The following is a 23,795-nucleotide window of genomic DNA, read 5'->3' on the forward strand; positions in this document are numbered from 1 at the left end:
GCGGAATATTTGTCCACGACAAAGACACCTGAAAGCCTTCTTCCATCATACTCATACTTTCAACTTTCAATTCTCCATATATTCTTATATTCTTTCATGCCCTCCCACTTGCATCTTCAACTCATAAATTCTTTCTCCTTTCACTCTATTATAATTTATTTTTTAATACAATATGCCCTATTTCAACTCATATCATGTCAGAATTTGTCAAAGTAATTGTGTTGAAGATCCTTCATCGATTAGAGATCATAACATTTCATAATATATAGTGGATGTCAATCTTACCTCATGAGTCGATCTTATAAATTTTACTTTATAATATGATATTAGAATCATTTAAAGTCTATTATAACGAGGTTTGTTGGACTTATTAGGTCACCTGCTATCAAAATATCCATAATTATGCAATTTCGATGTAAGGAATGTGTGTTGGAGATCCTACTACTGCAAGAAAATCATTGAATAGAAACTAATTTTGGAGACAAAAAATAATTAGTTGTTATGGTGACTAAATTAGAAACCATTTTAGAGACTAAAATAATTTGTTGTTTTTAAATTAGTTTCTATTATTGTTAAATAGTTTCTAAATTGGTATCTAATTAGCTACCAAAGTTTTAACTACCAATTATTTAGATTCTAAATTTGGTAGTAAAAACCTTGATAGCTAATTAAATAACAAATTGTAAACTATTTAACAATAATAGAAACTAATTTTTTTGAGTCTCTAAAATGGTTTTAATTTAGTTAATATCATAATTAATTATTTTTATCTCTAAAATTAGTTTTTATTTAATGATTTTCTTATAGTGTACATCGACAAAAGATTAAAGCATAATATGGACCCTAAATTTTATTTCATAAATCGATTTTATAAAGTTTAGTTATCGTTAAAATTTACTCCTTAATAATTTTAATAATAATAATTACAATACCGTGAATGAAATTAGTTTATGAAGAAGGAAATTAGTGAAAAAAATGCAATTTCAAAGCCTAAACCATTTGGATTCCATCAAAAAGTTTCAGTAAGATCTTAATTCTCAGTAACTTTCTTTTCATGGTCCCTTTCTACACCAGTTTATTCTATCATGATGCATCACCACCAATTATTCTTTTTAGCTTTTGGAAGGGTTTTTGTCATTATTATTTTAGTTGAGTGTGGTTCTGACTAGTTTCGTTTTACCAACTCTTGTTTAGGTTTTTTACTCAGCGAACAGGTCAAAAGTTGAAGAGGGAAAAAAAGAGATTAGGGTACAAAAAAAGAAAGGTATGTATATTAAAATAGATTAACTTTAACAAAAAATGCTAATTATATTTTAACACATAGCACTGGTAGTATCAAAGATTTTGCATTATTAATTCATTTCAAAACAATTTTGGCTTTATTTTTGGATGATTATCATCGAAATTAATATATTCACCACATGTATTACAGCATTAAAAAAAGCTATAATTTCCATATATTTCCCTTTTAGATAAGTAGTAAGATGGATAGTAAACATAATAAAAAACGAATTAATATGAAAAATATTTCATCTGCACATCTTGATAATTGTATTTATATATCATTTAGATATTTCTTTTAATATATTATTACATCGTTTCGAAATCGAGATCAATAAAAATTTATATTTATCTTTCACTCTTAATTCTTCAATGTGTTTTTTAAGAATAAATTTATGACGAAACTATAAGTTGTAACATATAATAATTGATCATAACTTAACTCAATAAATTTAAGATTAAGATTGAAACATTGACACCGTGTAAGAACCTTATAAATTATACATTAAATATATAAATATGTATAAGTTTAGTTTGTGTTGAATTAGACTTGTTTAAAAAAATAAATTGATATTTCAGTATTACTACATTTGTTATTTTGTTTTAAAAATATACTTTTAGTTTTGTTCAAAAATGCATATCGGTAATTTTAATTGAATGTACACTTTACTTATTTAACATGTTTATTTTGAAGTATAACTGGTAATGTTATTTTTAAAATATAAACCAACAATAAAAAATTAACAATATTCATTTCTTGTTTTCAGAGCTAAAAATTTCCGTTTTATATAAAAAAAAAATAGGGTGATGGAAGGGGATGGAAACATATTTTAATTTTTTAAACCGTCCCATTATTTTGCTTTTAAAATAATAAATTAACAACAAAACATTCAAACTTAGTTGTCTGTGATACTAGGAAACGTTTGTTACTGCATTATTTTATAATCGAAAATAATAGTTTATAAGATTTATTATTTTTAAAATCATATATACTTAGTTAACTACAAATACCGTTGAAGATATTAATTAATGTTTCCGAAAATATTAATTTATTTCATTACCACATTAAGTAATCTAATAACCGTAAACTTTTTTTCAGTCCATTTTTTTTTCTTTTTACTACTAAAAAATGTTATCTATAGAACATTTGATGGAAAAAAATATTATCTTAAAATCTAATTTAAAAAAAAGTATTATTATTTATTTAAAATTATATATAGAGATAAAGATATAATTATATTATTATTATTATTATTCTTCCACTTTCCAAACCTCTCGTTAGTTAGGAGGAGAAAGGATCGAAGGAAGAAACCATAAAGCAAGACACTTTTTTCCTTCTCCTTCACCTTCCTCTCTAATCCTGGGTTCTGTGCCCTAGATTTTTTCTATCACTTCTCAACACTTTCGATCGTTCCTAAATTCCAAACCCTTCACCTTCCGCTAGGGTTTCTATGGATTCCGAGGACGATATGCACGACGCCAACGACATGGAGTCACTCGACGACGATTTCTACAGTGGCGAGACCGAGGACGCTCCCATGGATTACTACAGTGACTACGATGACGTCGCCGACGACTATTTCGAAGACGCCGATGATTCTGACCGGATGGAGTCTCGCCGCCCCGAGGTAGGTCTATTCTTCCACTCACTTTTCTGATTCATTTCTCTTTTCTAGCTCCGAATGTTCTATCACCTGCTTTTACCTACTGTCAAGTATTAAGTGATTCGAGTGATGGAGGCTCGTAACTCCACTGTTGCGCCGGAGTAATTTGCTTCACTCGAGCGTCGATGTATTCAGATGAAAAGGATACTGTTCAAGCTTTGCGATGATACGTGGTTGGTTTGAATAAATTCTGGAACTACACCGGAGTGTGTGGTTGGTAGTGCCGGAATTTGCGCTCAATTGATCTCGATGACTCATGGTATTGATCAATCGCTGTAATCGGTTGATGTATCAGGAGGACGTTGGTTTAAACGGTGGAGGCGATTTTCACTCCTTTTCTTTGCTGTTTTCTTGGAAATGAAAAACATCGAATGGATTATAACATGCAGTCTCTTGGTTGTCTTATGGATATGATCACGAGTGCCCTAGTTTCTAATTCAAGACCTGTTGTGTTACTGGTGTCTCTGTTTTTTTTCTGGAATCATGTTATGCCTGTCCGATTGACGGATCCCTGTTTGGATTTCAGCAAAATTTTACTATACTGAGGGAATTGGACATCCGGCAGAGGCAGGAAGATGACATCACAAGAGTATCGGCAGTTCTTTCAATACCGCGGGTTTCTGCGAGCATCCTACTTCGTCACTATAATTGGTCAAATTTTTTACCTTTTGACCTTGTATTGATTTTGTTTTCTGTTGCAGTTTTGTGTAAACGTTTAGTTTGAAGCTGCCTTGTATGGTATGTAAGGTTTTGTCTCTTTTATTGTTTACTCGTATACTGAAGGAGAGTGAATTGGCGATGCAGGAGTGTTAGTAAGGTGCATGATGCTTGGTTTGCTGATGAAGATCAAGTTCGAAAAACAGTTGGTTTGTTGGATAAGCCAGTTTACCAGTATTCTAATGCTAGAGAGGTGAGGCGTGGTTGTTTGGGGTTTAAAACAGGTCAACTAATTTTAAATTTTCTTGTCATATGCTGTCTGGGTTTCATTTAATCTTCACTGCATGAATTATCTCACATTTACCTCTTCTTGTGGTCAGCTTACTTGTGGCATCTGTTTTGAAATGTATCCTCGTTCACGGGTTAAATCTGCTGCTTGTGGTCATCCTTACTGCTATTTGTGCTGGGCAGGTATTACCTGTGTGTCATCCTTCTGTTCTTTGCTTGTCTTGACATTGTTATTTAATCATGCCTTGCTCTGTTGTCTTTTTCTTTGGTTATAGTGTCAATACATGTACATCAATATTCTTTCCTTATTTTTAATAATTGTGTTAAATCACGTTCTTCTATTCTTTTTTACATGCTAGGATATATTGGCACATCAATTAATGATGGTCCGGGATGTTTGGGGCTGAGATGTCCAGATCCCACTTGTGGTGCTGCTATTGGTCAAGATATGATTAATCTTTTAGCATCTGATGAAGATAAAGCGAAGTATGACCGTTACCTTCTTAGGTCCTATATTGAAGACAATAAGAAGGTATGTTGTAGATTATTAATTTGGGCTTTGGTGATGATGGTAAAGGAATTTATACATTTTTTTGTACTGCCAACTGCAATCTTGTATTAATTTGTTGACAATTTGTGTCCAAATTATGCATTCATAATTCTTCACATGTTGATTTAACTGTTGTGCGGCTACAAAATGACTATGAATTCCTACATTTTATGATAAATGGTCCATTAGTGAACACGTAATGTTCCCCTACCATTCTTATTTAAGTCATGCTTATTTTTTATGATCATTGATGTTCTACACTTTTTGACATCCTTCTCTATTTCATTGTCTAATCCTGCTCTCTGTATTATGTAGACCAAGTGGTGTCCTGCTCCAGGTTGTGAGTACGCAGTTACTTTTGATGCTGGAAGTGGAAATTATGATGTATCTTGCCTTTGTTCATATAGCTTTTGCTGGAATGTAAGTTATATATAATTTGTTTTAGATTTTTATAGCATTACATTTTAGAATTTTCATATTCCACTAACTGGTGTGTTGTTGGATCTACAGTGCACAGAGGAGGCTCACCGCCCAGTGGACTGTGGCACTGTGTCAAAGTGGATTTTGAAAAATAGTGCAGAATCCGAAAATATGAACTGGTACATAATATATTTTGAAATCTGTAGATATTAGCTTCTTGATGTGCTGTATTAATTGTCCCTGTTTGTAGTTTGCAATAAAATTTATAGCATTTTATGCCTACTTTATGTCGAGGAGTTTTTATTACTTCTTATAAATGTGTATTTATCAATGCCTTCTTATACGTGTGTATTTATCAATATTTAATAAACTGGACTGGTTATTGAACCTATTATCACACTGGTTCAAGGTTCAAGGGCTCAACCATGTTCGAACTGGTATCTATATAGTATTCTAATTTTATTTAATATATTACATAATATTCATTAGACTCATTTTTGTGAAGACTAATGTCAAATTACAATCCATTTGTTTTTTTGAATCTTTACATGTGTGTGTGTATAGATAGATAGAAGTTGATGACACAATATTAATTAAAGGGAAAATTGGACTTCCCTCTTTAAGGTTATACTAAATTAAACTTGCATCCTCTGTAGTTTTAAAATAGACTCTTACCTCCCGTATGTTTTAATAAAATCACACCCACACTCCCTATAATTTTTAAACAAGCATTCACCTCCTTCATGAATTTAGTAAATGACATTTACCTTTCATATGTTTTTAATAAAGTGACACTCGTATATCTCCCTTATTTTATTAATTATTTGTTTGTTTATAAAAAAATCTTTAATTTCTATATTTTAAAGCTATAATTTTTTTAATTTTCATAATTTTTTATTTAACTTTTAGTCAATATGATACTCTTAATAAAATAAGGGAGTTGAGTGTCACTTATCAAAACTATAAGGGGATGAACCTCTCTTTTAGAGGGGATATGAATTCCCTTTTATTAAAAACATTTTAGAAAGGTGGATGTCTATTTTAAAACTAGAGAGAGGGAATTATTTAGCATAACCTCAATATGGTAAATGCAATTTCCCCTTAACGAACACATTACAGAACGCTAAAGGGGAGCAACATTATACAACACTGATTGCTTGTAACTTTCCTATATATGACAAATGATTCCTTTGTGATGGTTTTCCGCTACAAAACTAAAGAATGTTCTACAAACTGGTGATCCTTTGCGAATATTTGATTTTTATACTTAAATTAGGTTTAATGATAAGCTGGAGGAGTGTTAATCCTTAATTTGAAAGAATGAAAAAACAGAAAATGAACCGTACAAAACTGTGTTTTTACTCTCTTTTTTTATTTACATGTTTACTGTATCAGTTTTTAATCCATGGAGTATTCATGTATTGCACTGCTCTATGCTATGCAGTGAAGTTCATAGTGTAGAAACCTAGCAATTCATGTTTTTTATTTGATTGTTCAATACGGTTTGGGATGCAAAAGATTCAATTGAGGAGCCAATAACATGGCACCTGAAATTGCTTTGCTACAGCTCAGATTTTTGGAATTGCTGTGTACTACTGATTCACTGTGTAGGTTTGTAAATTGTGTGGGCAACACAGTTTCTGCAATATGATTCAATGTGATATGATGAAGTGAAAAGACACTTAAACTAAAAGTAAAAATGGACAGATATGCATAATGTGCAGTTTCCACATTAGTATGTAGGAAGAAAACCTATTTTGTTAATCTCTTTCTGCCAATTTGTCCTCAACTATACCTGAGAACAGAGCTAGGAACAAACTTTAGAGTTCAGATTTGGACTACTTGGCTACCTACTGGTTTTGAGCTATAAGTATATGAAAGATATTCTTATCAATATATCTTAAAATATTGTATAACATCTTAGGTGTTAGCTTAGGATTGACTTTCATAACTCTTCATGATTTCTTTCCTTATTTGATTTGATTAGGTTATAGAGTATAAATAGGGGTCGGTGTTTTTTTTTTTAAATTTCAGATCATAGCTTGCACATAAAATAATTTTGAATTTTTGCTTTGTAATTTTTCTTTGATTCATTCTGTACATAAATCCTCATTTTGTTTTTGAGAGATAGATGTCTCACATTTTGTTAATAAGATATAACTATACATCAAATTTGTAATATATTTCAAGCTACTCTTCATTGCTTCTGTGAATGATATGATCTGTTACAATTTATGATTCGCACTTAAAAGTTGTGCTTCTTGATTCAGAGGTTGAATAATGATTTGATATATGATGACCAGTGTCCATTTTTATACACTACTATAGTATCATTTTTGGAGACTCAAGATTTGATGCACTAAACCAACTATTAATTAATGTCTTTCAGGATACTTGCTAACTCAAAGCCGTGTCCTAAGTGCAAGCGACCAATTGAAAAAAACCAAGGGTGCATGCATATGACTTGTACGCCACCTTGTAAATTTGAATTTTGCTGGTATGTTTTTTCCTACCGGATTATTTTGCATGCTTCTACTAAACTTTTAACTAAACTTGATATATTTTTTTTTATCTGCATAGGCTATGCCTTGGTGCATGGTCAGACCATGGTGAAAGGACGGGCGGTTTTTATGCTTGCAATCGTTATGAAGCAGCTAAACAAGAGGGAGTGGTAAGGGACCTTGGAATACTCTAACTTTTCTTGATTCAGGTTTCAGGCTATACTATTATCTGACTACCCCTGGCATATATTTTGATAATGATATCTGCTTATTAACTTAATCTTGTTGCATGTAGTATGATGAAACTGAAAGAAGAAGAGAAATGGCAAAGAATTCGTTGGAGAGGTACACACATTATTATGAGCGGTGGGCCAGCAACCAATCTGTATGCACAACTCCATACTTTTTCTATTCATTATCATTATGATTTTTTATTTACAATTTCCGCATCCACTGTTTAATTTTTATTTTGCTTGAATTCCTTTGGGTTAATGACATATAACTAATTTTATTTTTCTGTAACTATCAGTCAAGGCAAAAAGCTCTTGCAGATCTACACCAGATGCAAACTGTTCATGTATGTTATACATACTTTATTTCTTGTTTTCTCCCATCTTATCCCTCCTTCCTCTTCCCTCCAATTAGCTTCCATGTGGTTTTGACAACTAAAGTGAACTATAATTTTTTGCACTAGGGAAAGCTGATTTTTAAACGTGCTTTGAAACTTTTAGGAATAATGGAAAGTGAAATTGCAAAAGGCAAAATATGTTTAGTTCCTCAACTTGACACAGTAAAAATATTAATTTATTCATCCTTTCATTGTACAATAACAAAGAATTGAACGTTGAATAAACAGACTGAAAATAACTACCCAAGTTCTTGGTCTTTCCTGCATTCCTCATGGCTGCACTTTTTTATTTTATTTTTTGCTTCTTTCTTAGCCTTTTGATTATTTTACTGTCAGTTGTTTGTCAATATAAACTCTCAAAACTAAAAAAACAAATATACCTCCTGTATGGCTTTGGCATTTTCTTGCTTATAATTAGAGCTTAATATATATGTTTTTCAGGAACTGTAAAATTGTGTAGTAATTGTCCTTTTTTCCTTTGGCAGATTGAGAAGCTTAGTGACACACAGTGCCAGCCTGAATCGCAGCTTAAGTTCATAACGGAGGCCTGGTTACAGGTAAATGAATATTAATGATTCGGTATAATAAATTGTATAATTTGCTGATTGTTTTATGAAACTTTCAATTGTTTTTGGACTGTAGTAGTTTTTTATGAGGAACATGTCTAGACGACCTTCTTTATAAAGACATGAGAGAGAAAAAATAAAAAGGCACAATTTAAAAATACAAACCTAAGAAAAGTTAGATGAAAAAACTTCTGCAAATTAACTTATGCAGTAGTTAATTTTAATTTTTCTTTATTTTTTCTCCTAGAATTGGAAAAGTTCTTTCAAACAAGTTTTCTGACTCATGATGGTCTTATGATGAGAATGTTTTCAACTGTTGTAAACTGGAAGGCCTTCTAATTTGAATTTCATGTTGGCAGATTGTTGAATGCAGGAGGGTGCTGAAATGGACATATGCATACGGGTACTATTTACCGGAGCATGAACATGCTAAAAAGCAGTTCTTTGAGTACTTACAAGGTTTGTTTATCACCTTTAATTTAATTTGAAATGTCTTGCATTTGTGGTTGTTCCCTCTACAAACGATACTTTTATTCCCACCAGGTGAGGCAGAATCTGGTTTGGAGAGACTTCATCAATGTGCTGAAAAGGAACTACAGTTATTCCTAAATGCCGATGGCCCATCCAGAGAATTCAATGACTTCCGCACCAAACTAGCTGGATTGACCAGGTAGATGCCCCTGTTTGTATAGATGCTCACGTTTCTATATTTTATATACATCTGATACCAAGATCCATATCAGTGTCCAGATTCTGGAAAATGTCGGTTCTCTCGGTCTATCAATTTGGTTCCAGTGTGCAGTTATGTATGTTCTGTAATTCATTTTGTTTTGGCAGTGTGACTAGAAACTACTTTGAGAATTTGGTGAGGGCATTGGAGAATGGTTTATCCGATGTGGACAGTAATGGGGCTGCTTCGAGCAAAGCAACGAGTTCCAAAAATGGAGCAGGGAGCAGCAAGGGGAGAGGAGGAAGAGGAAAAACAACTATTCGAACTAGCATATCTGGCAGAATGACTGATGACAATCATTGGTCTTGTGAACATTGTACCTATGCAAATGTTAGGTCTGCCACCACATGCCAGATGTGCAATCAACAGCGGCGATGAAACTTGGATCCTCCATTAGAAACAAATGTCTTCTGCCTCAGTCAGGCCAATGCAGCAAAAGCTTAAATGGAGTCTTTACTTCCTGTTATATCATCTTCTGGCTCCGTTTTGTAAGGCTATTTTAATGTGAAAGGGAAAGGGGGTTAAGTCGCGTAAGAAAGGTTATCCTCTTGCACTCCTATTGGATACATCACAATTTAATGTATATAATGTTTTATCTTAAACTTTCCGTGTTGGGTTTATGCAACAGGCTTCTGTAACTGAATCTCATATACAGAACATACTGGAGATGAACACAAATGTGCTTGTTTGTGTCCTGATTTCTTCTAAATCTCTCTGCACCTTCTTTACTTTTACCTTCACTTCTGTATAAGCCCCACTTGTTTTTCTTAAATTCCAACAGTAAGAGACCATTTCACACAAATACATATACGTATAACGCAGATTTATAGCTCTTGTTTCACACTTCTTTCAAGCCATGGAATGTATGCTACATTTTATCTTGTCAAACACTAAAACACGTTAAGGATATGTATGATAGGATAATAATAAAACATAAATTAACATTATAAATTTTAAATATATTCAATGTTTAGTGTATGCAAGTAGATGATATAACAGGTAGATGTAATAAAATAAATAATAATAATATAATATAATAAATAATATACTCAAATGATAATTTTTAAGTTAAGTATAATTTATATTTATTCAAACGACGGAAATTATAAAGTAATATTTTCTTTATATAATCACTTTTATATTGTAAAAATAACATCTTAAAAATTATTTACATAATTAGTATTTAATTTTAATATTCTAGTAAATTATATAATTTAAATTTACGTGTTAAAATATTTAAAATATAAATACATATAAAGACAAAATGTTAAATAAAAAAGTTATAATATATAGATGAATATTAATAAAGTTATACTTTATTTATAGAGTTATTTACTTTTTTTTTCTTAAAATTATATGAATTTTGTAAAATTAATATTACGATTCATTTTCTCTCTCTCTCTAGAAGTAATGATATACTGTAGTAATAAGGATAAAGATAATAGTATTATGTTGCGTAACAAACAATTTAATTCAAAATTAACTTTGTAAATGCTTAACCAAAACCAAGGTTACTCAGATTCTGCAAATCCTCTGACATAACGACAGCAAGATAAAGAATAATGAAAGATTCCACCTAAAGAAGGAAGCAAGACGATGTTGTCGTTGACTTGGAGGTGTTAGATTTGGACCTACCAATGACTAAATTAGAAGTCTGAAAATAATTTTATTTCAAAATCCCTTTAATTAGGTAATCTTGAACATCTTCAATTAATCAATTACTCAAGTCAAAAAGAGTATGAAGATTTTCAATTCCCCCACCAACAAAAGCAGAAGTTCAAAAATGTATTATGCTATACCATGACTGTAGAATTTAAGAAACTGAACATAAACTCACGAGTTTAATCCTCAACTTAAAAAAAACATGCAAAATTTACTTATTCTTGTATAAACCATTATATATTTACAATTAAACAAACAGTAAGCGAATGATATTGCCACTCATCTAGCAGATAACAGAAAAAAAGTAAACAAAAATAACCAAATATTGAAAACTGAACAAAATCTATGGCTTCCCCAATTTGCTTCCAGGATCCATCCCCTCTTCTGAGTTGGTGATGACATAGCTAGATTCTGTGAGAATCGGGAAACTGCAATCTTGCAGTATCAAAGAAAATCTTTTGTTGGTCCATGAAGAATCCAAGGCTAGTAGAATCACATACAAACCCACCAATACAGAAATTGCAAGACAAAGATATTTGTCTTCTGTGAAGCTTTCTTGAGACATGAATCAACACTTAGAAGAGAGAGAAAGAGAGATGATACTGAAATGGAGTGTTTGAAGTTATATAAACATAGAAGTTAAAGGTATGAGACAGAGATTTTTTAATGATTAAGTTAAGATTATGTGTATCTTGTCCCTATGTTTGGGGGGAAGTATGTTCCCACCAACTTGCCCTAAATTCCAATTCCAAACATTTTTCAATTCAATCATGAATCTCTGGGTAAACATCAACACAACAAGGTGCATGTATCACAATTCAGAAACAACCACATCAAAATATATTTTAATTAACAAACTAATGTTCGATATTTAGAATATTTCTTATAATATAATTGGTTTATCAACTTGTAACTTTCCAAAATCTATAAATAAAGTATAAACATATATCTATATACTATTTATTCGTTTTCATATTTAACACAGTTTAGGAATACATATCCAAAAATAAGTATAAATTATAAATAATATAATATTTATAATAGGAATGATAAATAAATTAGTACTTATGAAAATATCTGAATTTTGTTTGCAACGAAAAAAAATATTCAGATTAACTAATTGTAAGTATAAGTACAGTCAAACCTGTAGTTATTCTATTTCCTTCATTCCTAATTCATGTCATACATTTTGAAAGTTCTATATAGTGTATGTTGCTTCTCAATCATTGATTTAATATAAAAAACGTACCATACAAAACAAGAAAATCATAAATAAAAATTAATTTAAAAAATCAAAATAATTTATTACTATTTAACTAAATTATAGACAATTTTATAAATAAAAAAATTATTAGTATCTAAAGTAGTTTCTATTATTAATAAATATTTATAAAATGGTTTCTAAATTGATTTTTAATTATTAGTTACCAAAATTTTGGCTACTTACTACTTTGTATTATAAATTAGTCTCTAATAGTCTTTTAGAGACTAATTTAGAATTTAAGATATTAATAGTTAAAATATTGATAGCTAATTTAGATACTAATTTAAAAATTATTTTATAAATTTTTATTAATAATAGAAATCACTTAAATAATTTTTTAGTCTATAAAATAATATCTAATTTAGTCAATATAATGACTAATTATTTTTATATATAATTTTAGTTACTATTTAATAATTTTCTTATAATATATAACTTGTTGATACATATAGTCACAAATTCAAATTTTAACATATAAAAAAACAACATTGATATATCTTTACACATAAAGCACCTATTTAAATCATTAACAACACATATATAATAAATTAATGATTTTGAAAAATTATTATTAAATATAAACATTTATTTATATGTGGCATAAACTCATTAATCATTAGTCTTACTTTCTGATTCACATCAACATTTTCAATCCACTCATAATACACTCAACTCACATAATTAAATATAAACATTAGAATAAATAAATATTCAATTTAAATCAATCAACAATAAAATAATTAAGTTAATAAATATAAAAAAATTACTAATAAAGAAATGGCACTTGAGTTACCCTTTAAGAAAATAACAATTTTTTTATATATCACCAAGTCTCTTGAACTTAATAGTTGTACTAAACATCATTCACTTAGCAATTTAACTTTGATAACTACTAACTTTTCACACCTTATATTACCATATCACTATAATAATGTACATATTTTCATATAGAATAATCAAATAATCATCACCCATTAAAAATGTTTTAACACATTAATTATCATTTGTAAACCATTTATAAAGGGTCAAATTAAGTTCTTGACTACTAAGAAGTATTTTTTGGGTAAGAAATGATATTTTTCAATAAGAAAGAGATAATATGCAATATTGTCCTTGCTTACAACATTAATCTAGAATGACATGGTAAAAAATAAAATAAAATTAATTGAACTATTTTTTTTATTAGAACAATTGCTATTTAGAACAATCTAGAACATTAATCTATTTTTTATTACTAGAGTAACACGTAAACAATTGAACAAAATGAGTAAATATAAAAAATGCAAAGAAATTCAATTTGAAATAAAATTCAAAAATTCCCATTCAAAAACACATCCTTTTCATTTCTTATCCAAACCAAACCTCATCTTAATCCAAATTGACTTTCAATTCTCATAATAATCACCAAACATATAAATCATATTTCAAAACCAATTTTGTTATATTTCCATGTCAAAAATCAATAACAGTCATATTTTCAAAATTTCTAACTCAAAATATAATTACATCTTTATCAATTTACCATCTCTCAAATTTAGTAGGATCAAATAACCTTCAATAATCAAATCATAATTTTTTTTAAACTATAATTATATTATTAAGCTTAACTTTCAACCATCTTAACAAAATCAATATTAAACTTTGTTATAGTACGCCTAATAGTCTCACATTACTTAGAGTCAAGACCAAAGACAATTTAAATACATTTTTCTCCTTTAACCATCTGAGGTGTCTTTTAAGGACAAAATAGTGATGGAGCTTTGAGCTCCAAAAAGAACAATAGCTCGGATACAGTGATTGACCTTAATGAAGCTATCTCAACGAACTTAAGGCTAGAACATTAGCGCAATTTGTGGGGATGGAAAAGTGGTTCCATAGACAAACTCTCGTTCTCTCAGCCTTATTGTTCTAGTACGCCTAATTGTTTCACATCACTTAGGAGTCAAGGTCAAGGACAATTTAAATACATATTATTCCCTTAACTCTCCCTCTTGTTCCGGTACGCCTAATTGTCTCATATCACTCAGGAGTCGAGATCAAAGACAATTTAAATACACATTTTTCCCTTAACCCTCCCTCTTGTTCTGGTACGCCTAATTGTCTCACATCACTTAGGAGTCGAGGTAAAGGACAATTTAAATACACATTCTTCCCTTAACCCTTTGATGCGTCTTTTAAGAATAAAACCGTGACGAAATTCCAAGTTTCAGAGTGAACAATATCTTAGATGTAGTGATTGACCCTAATGATATTTCAACTAAATTTAGACCACAACAAACTTCAAAATTCCTAATTCATTCAAAGCTGATATACTTGCCTAACATAATATTCTTCTAATTTTAATTCCTATAAATAAGATTATTCAATAAATGTATTCCTTAAGAATTATAGATAACTACTAAGAAGTCAAACCTAAAACAAAGATACCAATGTGGACTACTCTTTTATTTTAATAAATACATACTATGTTTATTAATATTAATATAAGCATTTACTAAAATTAATAAAAGCATTACATTTAATCATATTATTAATATAACTATATATTGTATTTAAAAATGTCAAAGATGTTGACAGAACTAATAATTAACAACATTATACAATTAAAATACAATAATAACATATCAAGAAAATATTTTTTATATATTTATCTACAAAGTTATACATGTAATAAATACTATATTATATTTAACTAAAACTTAATAAATACATTCTATTTAATTTCAATTAAATATAATTATATATATTAAATTTAATATATACACTCATTAATAATATAATAAAAAATGTTATATATATATATATATATTCTTTTGAAAAGTCAAATATTTAATATTATAAAAACTAATATAATATATTTGTTAATTAAGTAAATAGTAAAACTATTTAAGGATAAGATTTATTTATTTACATATTTATAAAAATATTACGAAGAAATTTTTGTATCAGATAAATTTTTTCATGTAAGTAACAATCATAAATATTGATAATTGTGATTTTTAAGAAGGATAAAATTCTATTTAGTTAATAAAAAGTATTACTCAAAATATTTATATAAATCTTCTAAAATTAAATATAGTGTTATTTTTACCAAAATATTTAATTAATTATCATATTAAATTATTTAATAAGAATAACATAATATGATTTTTCATTAATTTTTTTTTTCAGTTTAGGAAAGTTACAATCAAATCTCCCATGATTTTTTTTTTTAAAAAAACTTAATATAATATCATTACCCAAAAAAAATATTTTCTAAAAACGTTCTTTTTTTGGGAAGTAAGCTAAATATGAGTTTTCATTTTTAATTCCCATCAAACTATAAATTTTATTTCTACCAAACATCTCCACAAAGAACAATTTTTTTCAACGAATTTGAATTCATAAATATATTTTTATATCTAAATTATTTTTAAAAAATAAATATATGTTTCATTTTATAATTTCATAGCAAACTATTATGTTTTAATTAGTTATTCACCTATGACAAAATATGTTAAATTTATTCTACTACTTATCTACTGCCTCTCAAGTAACATTCATCAAACATTAATTAGTATAAGAATTTGTCATACTTTACGTTATCTTACTTTTATCTAATTTTTATATCATTTTTATTAAAAACACAATAAAAACAAAATGAAGACCAGATTAGTGCAACTTCTTTGGACTAATTGAACTTGTTTTGGGATTAAGAGACAACAAATCAAGTGCTCAATAATTATGATTGTATCACGTTATATTAAGAATTTGGAATTAATATATTTGTTACAAATAATTAGTCTGTGATTTTTTTTTAAAATACACAAATAATGATATAGGTTCAAGTAAGAGTCAAGAGATTACAACTTTTAATCTTTATATATAAATATATATTATATAATTGCATTATTATATAAAATTAAAACTTGTAACCTCTAATATATTCCTCGAATTTCCTGTATCATTAAGTGGATTCGAATGAGTTTATATATGTTTTGATTTAAAGTTAAATAAAAATAATTTTGGATAAATTAATTTGTAATATTTAATTATAATAAAAAGCTTAAACCCTAATTCTGTGTATATTTAATAAAATAATAATTAATTCTATAACCTCAAAATACTGTACGGCGCGAAAGCGCGCGAAGCTACCTTGTTTGGCATTAGGTTTACTTAAGATTAAATCCAATTATTATTATTATTATTATTATTATTATTATTATTATTATTATTATTAATATTGGTTATGTATTCTATGCCCTAATTTATGGTTTTTATTTTGTTGTTTCTAATCCCTTTTTCTCTGCCTCTCTCCCTAATTAAATCTCTTAGTCAACTCAACTTCATCACTTGCATCTCAAATCAAGGTAACCATTTTCCCTTTCACTTCTTCATCTGAACTTTTATTTTCTGTCTTTCTTCTGTTCACTATTTTTTAACTATGCTGAATTCAGTATGATTTCGAATTATATATTTCTGTTGTACAACTTTAATTGTTAGATTAATTAAGTTTTAGATCTTTTTTGTATAACTGTTTTGTTGGGACTGTTGTTTATGTTTTGTAGAGATTTTTGTTGTTGTTATGTATACTTATAAGATTGGAACATTCGTAAATATGTTTTATATATTTTTTTCTGATAAAAAAATTGTGTACATATTCTTTTTCTATGGTAAATTAAAATATTAAAGAATGATTTTTTTTATATACTGATATATGTTGCTTTTGCTTTTATCTTCTAATTTTTTTCCACTGGGAATTATCTGTTGTGAGTTTATGAAGTAATAGTTATGTATTTTGATTATAAACCCTAGTGTGTTTGTTCTTGGCTTAGATTACTGTTGAATTGATTCCATTCCTTTTATCTAACCTATTAAATCAACTTATGTCATAACTTTATTTGTTGTTTATATTTGGCCCAATCTTTTGGCTTTTTCATTTATTCACATATTTTAGGTTTTTCTTTTGTTTTTTTTAAATATTAATAAAAGATTGATTTTATATCATATATCTTTTCATTTATTCCCTTTTTTCATTATTTTTTAGGGCAACCTTTCTTTTCATGTTTCTATTAACAATAAAAAAAAAATTATTATTTAAGGGGTAATACAACTTATGCATAAAATCGTTGAAGAAATCAACCATTTCTGTTCCCAAAAGTCATTAACTTCTAGAACAAATCTGACCAATCTAATTACATCATTTATTTGAAAAATATAAAGTGTGTGACTAGGTGAATTTGATAAATGATATTGAAAAATAAAATGTTTTGTAAAATTGATTTTGCTTAATTTTTTAAAATGATGTGATTTATGTTACGTTTTTATTCTAAAAGAAAATTAACAGTGAAAAGATAAATTACTATATATTTATTTAATAATAATTTTATCACATATATAGATTTATATCAGCAATGAAACCAATAATATATATATATATATTTTACTAAATTTAATAAATATATTATTTAATAATACTATCAAATAAATATATATATATATAATATTTAATAGATAAAATAATTAATATCTTGCTTAGAATATATGAAAATATTCAAAATATATTAATTATATTTTATAACATTTTTAATTATATGATTAGAATATTATATATGTATGCTGACATTTTTAACAACAAAGAAAGACATGTTATGCTGATATTTCAAGTAACAACAATCATTTGCCATCACATGAAAAAATATATATTATTAAAAAAAAAAAAAAACACATGTTCTCTTCAATTTCAATCACTTTGAAGCCAGATGTGTTTACTCTTCAATTTTAACATCTTTCAACCCTAATAAGTTCATACAAATAACAAATGGAAAATTAAGATATATGGGAATATTTATAAACATTTTAATTATTATATTTATATATTAGTTTATATTTTTAGAGTTTGTATTTTTTAGAAATCATAAAAAAAAAAATTATAATAAATTCCTTTACATTTTAACAAACATACAAGGATTATATTTTTATACAAGTAAACGTTTTGTTTTAAAACTTAACCAAACAAAATCGTTTTTGATAAAACTATTTGAATCAGTTTATATATACATCAATTAAAAAAAAAAGTGTCCACAAGAAGTTGTAGCTATCATTTTAAAGATAAACATTATAAAAACTATAATGATTTTTCATTAAATAAAAAAATATTTTTAAAAAATATAATATCATAGTTATCTAGTACAATAATCGTGTATTTTTATTGAAGTTTTAAATCTTGGTTATTATTCCAATCCAAAGCGCGAAGCTACCGTGTTTGTTTTGGCATTGATTTTACTTAAGATTGAATTAATTGATATTAAACGCCAATTATGACCTTTTAGTACACACATCACCACTTTAGTGGCGTTATTTGTTCTTCCTATTCCGTAACACATTCCTCTAATCCCTTTTTCTCTGCTTCTCAAATCTCTTCCTTATGATCAAAACTCCGTTACGCCACTCTCAAATTAATTACAGGTAACCCTTCTTCTTTCAATTCTCCATCACCTTCTTCTTCTTACACTATTTTTTTTCTTCATGTGTATATATTTTTTTTTTCTACCATTTTTTTTTTCATTTTTCGATTCTTCGTTTTCCCATTATCATAATCTCTAGTGAATTATACGTATTATATCTCTATTATTCAATTTTCAATCGTTAATTTTCAGATTTACACCATTGGATCCATGTTTTGGAGAAGTGATAGATGAACACTGAAACATTGAATGATATCTGAAGGTATTGTTGGTTATGTGAAGTGATGGAAAGAGAAGAGTGTTTAGAAATAAATATATGTTTTGTATATTGGTGTTTATTTTATCTGATTGCATGTGATGTGATGTATTATATGTTTGTTTATCCTAACTTTTGCTAATTAAGCTTTGTCCACTCTTCTTAGGTTTTAGCCCTTTTTTTTCTGTGATGACATGATGTGCCTTTCTCATTCATTAGCATATTTGATATTTTCTTTTTGTTTGTTCCTCATTTCAAATATTAACAATGAAATGATATAGTTGAATTCTTCATCATCATGAGCTGCATTTGGTTTAAACTTGAGATTAACAAATTTCAATTCACAAAATAATGAAAAGAAATTTTTACTTTGGAGGTACAAAATAGCTGAGTTATCTTTTAACCAAAATCTAAACATTGGTTAAAAAATATGTTTTTTCAATTTCTTCTTCTTCTCAAGTTTTCCAATTTGATATCTGTTTTCCATTGGGGTTGCTTGTTAGGAAAACTTTTGAAAGTTTTATTTTTTATTAAATTTATTTGCTTTAAATTAATTAATTTTACAATATAGAGATTTTATCTTATATGTTTTTATTCTAGGAACAAATAAATGCTAAAATTTTGTATAGTGTTTCTAATCCACCCAAAACAAAACCCATCTAAACTTATTTCAATCATGGATTTTTATCATTTTTTTGTGTGAAACTAAACAAGATAATTGGTAATTTAATAATGTGAATTTGGATGATGAAATGTGAATTTAAAGAAGCAGTACCAAAGCTCTACTTTAGTGACAGAGGGGAGGGAAATCTTTTTACAGTGACATTTTTTTCTTCTAAATATATTAAGAAAATGTTATTCTGATAACTACACATCAGTTTATAACTGTTATTTTGTTATTTGATCAATGTTAATCTTTTTTACTTTGTAATAAGATGCAGTGATTTGATCAGTATTTTCCTTTTTACATTGTAATAAGATGCAGATTTTCAACATAGTATTTTTCTTGTTAAACCAATGTAACAGTGTGGCATTGATTCCTAATGAGGATAGCAACTGGAATGAGTTTACCTGCAAATGGAACTGGTTTCTGCATGGGAACTGTACATAAAATGACAAGTCATTTATGTAAGCTTAGAAACCAAGTGGATGATATTTGCCTGCAAGTATCATCAGACAGCAACACCAAAGGGCCTTCGCTATCTGTTGAAGACAAATCTTATCCTGCTAATGCATTTCTTCCTTCTGTGAATGTGTTAGCTTTTTTGTTGTTCTTGGTGGCAAGCTCTTATTTTCTTTTGCGCAAAAGTGTCGATACTTTTGGCAGTTGTAGAGAAAAACATGCACAGAAAGTTTCTTCATCTGACAGTACTGTCTCAAATGCAAGCATGAAGAATGATGCAACCGCTGCATATGATAATCTCAGTATTTCTGAGAGCTCAGGGTGCTCTCATAGAATTTCTTACATGAACAGCTATAAGTGTGATGCTTACTTTGAGATTTCAGATTTGGACAAAGCATGTTACATGAATTCTTTACTCAGCCTTGAAGATGATGATGACTCTGAGTGGCTCTCTGATTTAATGCCTTGTGGAAGTTCCTCTGAGGAGCCTTCAACTCCTCTTAGTTACAAGTCTGATGCTTACTATGAGATTTCGGACTTTGAGCAAGGATGTTACATTCATTCTTTACTCAATCTTGATGATGAAGATTCTGAATGGCTCTCAGATTCGAAGTCTTTTGAACGTTCATCAGAGGAACCTTCAACTCCTCTTAGCTACAAGAGTGATTCATATTATGCGATTTTGGATTTTGACAAAGAAAGTTACTTGCATTCTTTACTTAGTCTTGAAGATGAAGAATCTGAGTGGCTCTCAGATTCTAAGTCTTTTGGATGTTCATCTGACAACCCTTCAACCCCTTTTAGCTACAAGTTTGATGTTGCTTCTGAGATTTCAGATTTGGACAAAGCTGTTTACATGCATTCTTTACTTAACTTTGAAGATGAAGACTCTGAATGTCTATCGGATTCGAAGTCTTATGAATGTTCATCCGAGAACCCTTCAACTCCTTTTAGCTGCAAGATTGATTTAGCTTCTGAGATTTCAGATTTGGACAAAGAAAGTTACACACATTCTTTAATCAATCTTGAAGATGAAGACTCCGAGTGGTTCTCAAATTCGAAATCTTTTGAATATTCATTTGAGAACCCTTCAACTCCTCTTAGATACGAGGGTCAAATTTCACATTTGGACAAAGCAGGTTACTTCCATTCCTTACTAAGTCTTGAAGACGATGATGATGATGATTCTGAGTGGCTCTCAGATTCAAAGCCTTATGCATGTTCACCCGAGAACCTTTCAACACCTCTTAGCTACAGGACTGACGCTTTCTCTGAGATTTCACATTTGGACAAAGCAAATTACATGCATTCGCTACTCAATCTTGAAGGTGAAGAGTCAGAGTGGCTCTCAGATTCCAAGTCTTTCGGATGCTCATCATCTGAGAACCCTTCAACTCCTTTTAGCTACAAGTTTGATGATGTTTCTGACATTTCAGATTTGGACAAAGAATATTGCATGCATTCTTTACTCATTCTTGAAGATGAAAACTCTGACCGGCTCTTAGATTGTAAATCTTATTATGAATGTTCATCCGAGAATTCAACTCCTCTTAGCTCCAAGTGGGATTCTTACTATGATGTTTCAGATTTGGACAAAGCAAGTTACTTGCATTCCTTGCTCATTCTGGAAGATGAAGACTCTGAGTGGCTCTCAGATTCAACTAGTTGGGACATTGTGGTTCCTCCTTCAGTCTCTACTTGTTCAAACTTTGGCGACTCAGAAGATAAAAATCTATTAGAAACAGCAGGATTAGAAGAAAATTTCAGTGCTGATGAACCACTTTTCTGGCCATTGGAAGGGAAAGTGAATTGGAATTCTGAGGAAACTTGGAGTTCATTTTGTACCTCCCCGAGGAGAAGGTTTACATTGAACTCTAGAGCAAGCAGTTCAAAGAAGTGTAATGAAGAAAAAGGCAATGAGGGTCTGTGCAGTGTGAACAAAAAGGAGTATTTTTCTTTGAGTGAAGAGGTACCCATTGAGACATTGGTGGGGCTGAAGGAATTTGATGGACATGAGGGGCTTCTTCTGGATTCGGAATTCAATGATGTTTTTGTGGTGGACGAGTAATATCTGCTATAACCTTCCTAACCTTATGAACAGTGAGATGACTGCAACTTACTATAGTAAATCACCATATCAGAAGACTTAGGTTGTTAACCCACCTTACCTGTTTATATGATCTAATGTTTTTCTGTGTCTTGATTAAGTATGTATTATCCTAATTCGACAACATAAGTAGTTAGGCACGGTTGTACAGATAGGTCACATGATGTTCCAGCAGAAATAGTTAGGTTAGTGGCTAAACTTTTGACCATGCTCATGTATTTTCACAGTTTCTTCATTTTGTTTTTGTTGTTTGGTTTGTATCACATCATGAGACAGTAAGGCACTTTTATCTAATATTGCCATCAGCAGTTAATTTTACCTCTCAGGTTAATTTTGATCTATTGCTGTACTGATGCTAATTGCATTATTAACTATTGAGTTTAGAGTTTAGACATGTTTTTGGTATTTTAGATAGGGTCCCATATTCAGACAACTCCAAAGGAGTTGTTCCAGCATCCAACCGTCCACCGGCCATGTGTAAAAAAAAAAAATATTTTATTTCTCTTTAGGATTTTTTTTTCAAAAGATGTAAAATTTTGTTGATTAGATTAAATTGTGAAATTAGATTAAAAGAATTGGAGTTTAATACACTGTGTACACTTTTTTTTTTTTTTTTCACATATTCAAGAAATTTTTTTCTAAAAATGTCATGTGAGTGTTCGTGTTAGTTGGAGTGGGCATGAGGTAAGAAGAAAGTAAGTTAAATCAGGTTTTTAGAGACTATGAGTATAGGACAATGTCAATTAACCACAAAATTCATTCAACTTAGAGAACGACAGTATGAGATAACCTTAATAAAAATATACGATAATTCTAGTAAGAATATGTGATGACCCTGATTATAATCCACATTACACTTCCTGGATAGACCGAATTCTTTTAATTTAATTTTAGAATCTAACCTAACAATCCAAATTTTAAATCTTTTCAAAACATTTTTATTGGCCTACAATAAAAATAAAATATTATTATTTTTGGCATGGGGCGGTTGTAAGATGAAACAACTCCATTTTATAGTTATTCAACCATTATTTTTTTTTAAATATATTTTTTTACTTATAATATAAAGTAAAATAATTTTTGTTTCTAATATAAACTGTAGATTTTTTTTTTTGTACGTAAGGAGATTATTAAAATAATTTTTTATTGATTTTTTTTTAACTTAAGAAACAAATTTTTAACGAGACTATAACATTTATCTGAATAATAAGTAAGTATGAATGAGTATATTATAATGTTTGGTATGAGTAATATATTATAACATTTACGTATATAATAAATCAGAAAAAAATATTTTAATAATATACAATTTTTCTTATATCTTTTATAAGAGAAAATGAGAGATAAGCAGATCCTTGACCTCCCCACGAGCCTCATTTCTATATTTAAGGTCAACTCATTGTCATGTGCCCCAATTTTTTTTTTTAAAAACAACTTTAAATAATTGAATGGATTCGGCAGGTAAATAAATGCAAACACAAGAATAAAATTCAACAACAACCCCTTTTATATTATCTTTTCATTTATTCGTCAAAAAAAAAATATTAATACTTTTTTTCTTTAAATTGAGCCAATTTAATATCACGTTAATCTTCATCTTTCTAAAACTTTCAAATTATTTTCTTAAAGAACAAACTAAACCGATGTTCACA

General features: G+C 28.8%; 2 protein-coding genes across 3 annotated transcripts; both read left to right on the plus strand.

Moving 5' to 3' along the window:
• Nucleotides 1-2,522: 2,522 nt before the first annotated feature.
• LOC137835781 (putative E3 ubiquitin-protein ligase ARI7) lies at nt 2,523-9,994 on the plus strand. Of its 2 annotated transcripts, XR_011085144.2 has the most exons (16): nt 2,523-2,909; nt 3,472-3,596; nt 3,750-3,855; nt 3,983-4,073; nt 4,250-4,422; nt 4,756-4,860; nt 4,951-5,039; nt 7,250-7,357; nt 7,441-7,531; nt 7,657-7,746; nt 7,891-7,938; nt 8,475-8,546; nt 8,915-9,014; nt 9,099-9,225; nt 9,393-9,824; nt 9,914-9,994. XR_011085144.2 is itself a non-coding variant. In XM_068644437.2 (15 exons), exons 1-15 carry the CDS (start codon nt 2,733-2,735, stop codon nt 9,661-9,663), a joined length of 1,773 nt encoding a protein of 590 aa, XP_068500538.1. In that variant the 5' UTR covers nt 2,523-2,732; the 3' UTR covers nt 9,664-9,994. The 2 variants fall into 2 exon arrangements, 1 of the variants encoding a protein (XP_068500538.1); XM_068644437.2 differs by having other exon boundaries at nt 9,393-9,994.
• Nucleotides 9,995-18,553: 8,559 nt separating this feature from the next.
• LOC137835782 (uncharacterized) lies at nt 18,554-22,482 on the plus strand. The gene is made up of 3 exons (XM_068644438.2): nt 18,554-18,658; nt 18,850-18,919; nt 19,940-22,482. Exon 3 carries the CDS (start codon nt 19,957-19,959, stop codon nt 22,102-22,104), a length of 2,148 nt encoding a protein of 715 aa, XP_068500539.2. The 5' UTR covers nt 18,554-18,658; nt 18,850-18,919; nt 19,940-19,956; the 3' UTR covers nt 22,105-22,482.
• The last annotated feature ends 1,313 nt before the right edge of the window (nt 22,483-23,795 follow it).

The sequence above is a fragment of the Phaseolus vulgaris genome, chromosome 5, assembly GCF_051622355.1.
Source record: "Phaseolus vulgaris cultivar YP4 chromosome 5, ASM5162235v1, whole genome shotgun sequence".
Taxonomy (NCBI): domain Eukaryota; kingdom Viridiplantae; phylum Streptophyta; class Magnoliopsida; order Fabales; family Fabaceae; genus Phaseolus; species Phaseolus vulgaris.